Raw genomic sequence first — 3,461 nt, forward strand, 5'->3', positions numbered from 1 at the left:
GTACACTATCAATTTTCCAGCACCCGTGATTCGAAAACTTTACTAGAATAACCATTTTCTAACTTTATTCTCAATATTAACGAAGGACAGTCGGACAGACGACAGAGATAATGTATAAGTTTGCAAATTAAATACTGTGGCCATTTCGCACTCTGACCTAGAGGAGTGCGAAATGGACCAGTGTATATGCTACTTTGTCCGGCCATTTTGCGAAGTGGCGGAAAATTTCTGGCCAAAATTCGATGTGATGATGCAAGACTCTGGCAGGCTGCACATCTTACGCTTCCGATGTGACGGTGCCATACACGAGATACCAATGTAGGTGGTATGTTGTGATAATAATATTCCGTATATCTACTGTGAAAACGCGGATGATGGATACCTCCAAAGGTTGCAGGCAAGGGTGAAACGCTTCACACAAACCAAGTTAGCTGGGGAGTGTGGCTTGCGTAGGGCGGTTGTGGCGTCCCCCGACGTGCCTAGGCTGTTCGCCTTCGCCAAAACTCATAAGGACACACCCTCTCTCAGACCAGTCTTAGATAAGGCCAGATCCCTTACAAGGGCTTTGGAATCTGCCATACACAAACTTGTGTGTGACCAAATGAAAACGTACCCTTGGGCTATCAGGAACCCGATCGAACTGGTGGAGTCCTTGAGGTTTCTCACCACTACCGAAGCTGCTTGTATCACCGTTCTTGATTTTGTGTCACTGTTCCTGTCCATTAAAATACAGCCGTGTTTTTGCGAGGTCAGGGATCTATTACTAGCCCGACCCCACGCCTATCCACACCGTAAGCAGATCCTAGAATTGGCGCACACATCCTCTGTTACTCATCTTTTTTCCGGTTCAGTAACATAACATACGTACAAAAACGAGGTGTCCCCATGGGCAGCCCAATATCGGGTGACTTATGCGAACTAGTGATCAGGAGACTTGAACAACAAATCATCCCTTCATTCCTTACCAACATCCTCCTCTACAGGAGGTATGTAGATGACATCCTTATCATATGGAAGGCAGAACCGGACATCAATAGGTTTATCAACGCAATGAACAGCAACGGGTATGGGCTAAGCGTTAAATTGGAACAAAAAAGCAACACCTCCGCGCATTTCCTCGACTTGGACATTCAAATAAGGGGCAATAAGACCACGCATAAGGTATTTTACAAAAAATGCCATGTACCTCTGTTCATCCCAGCTTTCTCTGAGGATCCATATTCATATATGATAGCGGCTTTTAGGGCACTAATAAAGCGTGCGTTCACGCACAACTCGAAATATGAACACACATTAGCCGAGCTTAGCCGTATTCAGGAAGTAGCATCACAACACGGTTATGAGAGGAACATAGTGTACAACATAGCACGCAAGTACACACGGGGAAATACTCGTAACATCCTACAAGCCGGGTTAAGATCCGTTGATAATAGTGCAAGAAAAATTGTTGAGTATAACCAACATTTAGATGCGATATACAGAGAAATCGCATCCAGCACCCAAAATAAAATAGCTTATAGGAGGCCGAGGTCAGTATACAGCTTACTACGTAATGGGAAGGACAATTTAGACATGAAAAACGCACCGGGCATATATGCGGTTCCCCTGTGGGATGACAGATTTAATAGAAGTCTGGTCTATGTGGGTTCGACCAAACGCTCCCTCCACCAGCGCCTCCGTGAGCACAGGTACGACATTGCCAACAATAAACTATCTACCACACTGGCAACGTATGCAACACAGCAAGGAATCACTGCCGACCTCCAAAATGCTCGTATAATCAGAATGTCAAACCACACGGACCAACTCAGAACACTTGAGTCCCTAGAGATATATAAAGCGGGTTTGCACAACACATGCATCAACTACAACGATGCAATCAACATCTCGCAAGCCTGGAAATATTACTATGAGGAAATGCGCACCCACAAATAACTTAATAGTATATTAATCCGTTTTACATTCAAAGATCGGCGAACGTAATAGTACGCATGCGTAGGTAACATCCCAGCTGGAGCATAATGTTCCATCTTATCTTTCAATTTCAAGATTCAAAAATTGGAATAGAATTCGCTTCGGTTTCTTCGTTCCATTCACTGGCATTTGAAACTATTTTTGTGCTGTGCCTGAAGAAGACCCCGACGGGGTTGAAAACGTTAGCAGTTATATAAACACCTAATGCTGGATTGTGAAGGTTTTACGTGGAAGAAAGAATTATAATTCATCCAGTTTACACTAAGAAGTATAGTTGAAATACCATACATTCGATTTTTTTCAATATTTTACTTTATCTTGGATTAATATGGTCTGGTGTTTTTGCATACTAATACTAATAAAATATGTACAGTACTTACTAAGTAATAAAGAACTTTCTACTTTTTCCAATATGATTGAATTTTTTAACATACAGTGAATGAGTTATTATACGTTCTTTTTTAAAATTTCTTGTAAATTATAAACTCAAATAAACAATATAGAATGTATTATTGTAGATGTAGTTTTTATTTAACGGCATATAAAGTGTATAAGATAGTATAGATATGCTATAATCGTTATCATTATTACAATTTTGCTATGATTGAGGGAGTTAATCGGTTTGGCAAATGAAAAACATAGAAACATCAAATTTAGTTTTCAGATTAGTGTACATTTTTATTAAAAATATTTCGCAAAAATGAATAATAACTATCCTGTTACTGTTACAATGGTTGTAATTATCATTTTGTTTAAAATGATTATTCATCAACATAAACGATGTCTTCTTTGCTGACGTCCCATTATGTCGGAGTGGGAGTGGACGGACGGTCTTGTGGGAGTGGACGGACTCACTATGACAGCTTACCATCAAAAACCGTTTAATAAACATAGAAATTTCATTAAAATTTGCTTTTGTTTGATGAGGTAGAATCACACAAAGCGCGAGAATAATTGTCCAAAAAAAAAGTTCGACAAAAGTTCGTGTCTACCTGACTTGTAGTCAGGGCCGGATTTACATAAGAGCATTTGGAGCCTGTGCCCAGGGCACCCACAAAACTGAAAAAAATTATGTTTAAACATAATTTTTTTTTCTGTTACCGCGACAGTCTAGTGTGGCCTAATCATGAGGGCAACAGGCAGAGAAAACAACACTCGGTAAATAACCTATGAAACATCGGAAAATTTCGGGAAAAAATTTCACATAGGTATTTTTCAATTAAATTAAAATAATTAGTTTTACAGAATAAAATATATGTATGTTTACAATAACCTTATTTTTAAATAAAATTTACAACTTCCTAGTTCAAATCTAATTGAACTACAGTATTTTGTGTAAATTTTTTAAATTATCAAATTTGCCTACTATTAAAGGGGGGACCCCCGCCGAATTTGTGCCCAGGGCCCCTGGATTGGTAAATCCGGCCCTGCTTGTAGTTCGACGTGGACGGCGAAATATCCGTGGGCCCCGGGGCGTATGGCACGTC

The 3,461-nt window shown here is 39.9% G+C and overlaps 1 protein-coding gene across 1 annotated transcript; it reads left to right on the forward strand.

The window, feature by feature from the left end:
• The first annotated feature begins 885 nt into the window (after nucleotides 1-885).
• LOC136981694 (uncharacterized) lies at nucleotides 886-1,935 on the forward strand. The gene has a single exon (XM_067278036.1). The coding sequence runs from the start codon at nucleotides 886-888 to the stop codon at nucleotides 1,933-1,935; it is 1,050 nt and encodes a 349-aa protein (XP_067134137.1).
• Nucleotides 1,936-3,461: the final 1,526 nt, after the last annotated feature.

The sequence above is a fragment of the Centruroides vittatus genome, unplaced genomic scaffold (assembly GCF_030686945.1).
Source record: "Centruroides vittatus isolate TY-2023 unplaced genomic scaffold, ASM3068694v2 contig_788, whole genome shotgun sequence".
Lineage (NCBI taxonomy): Eukaryota > Metazoa > Arthropoda > Arachnida > Scorpiones > Buthidae > Centruroides > Centruroides vittatus.

Excerpts from the sequence above, each read along its gene's own strand:
- LOC136981694 (XM_067278036.1), top strand. The coding sequence starts at position 886 with ATGGGCAGCCCAATATCGGGTGACTTATGCGAACTAGTGATCAGGAGA.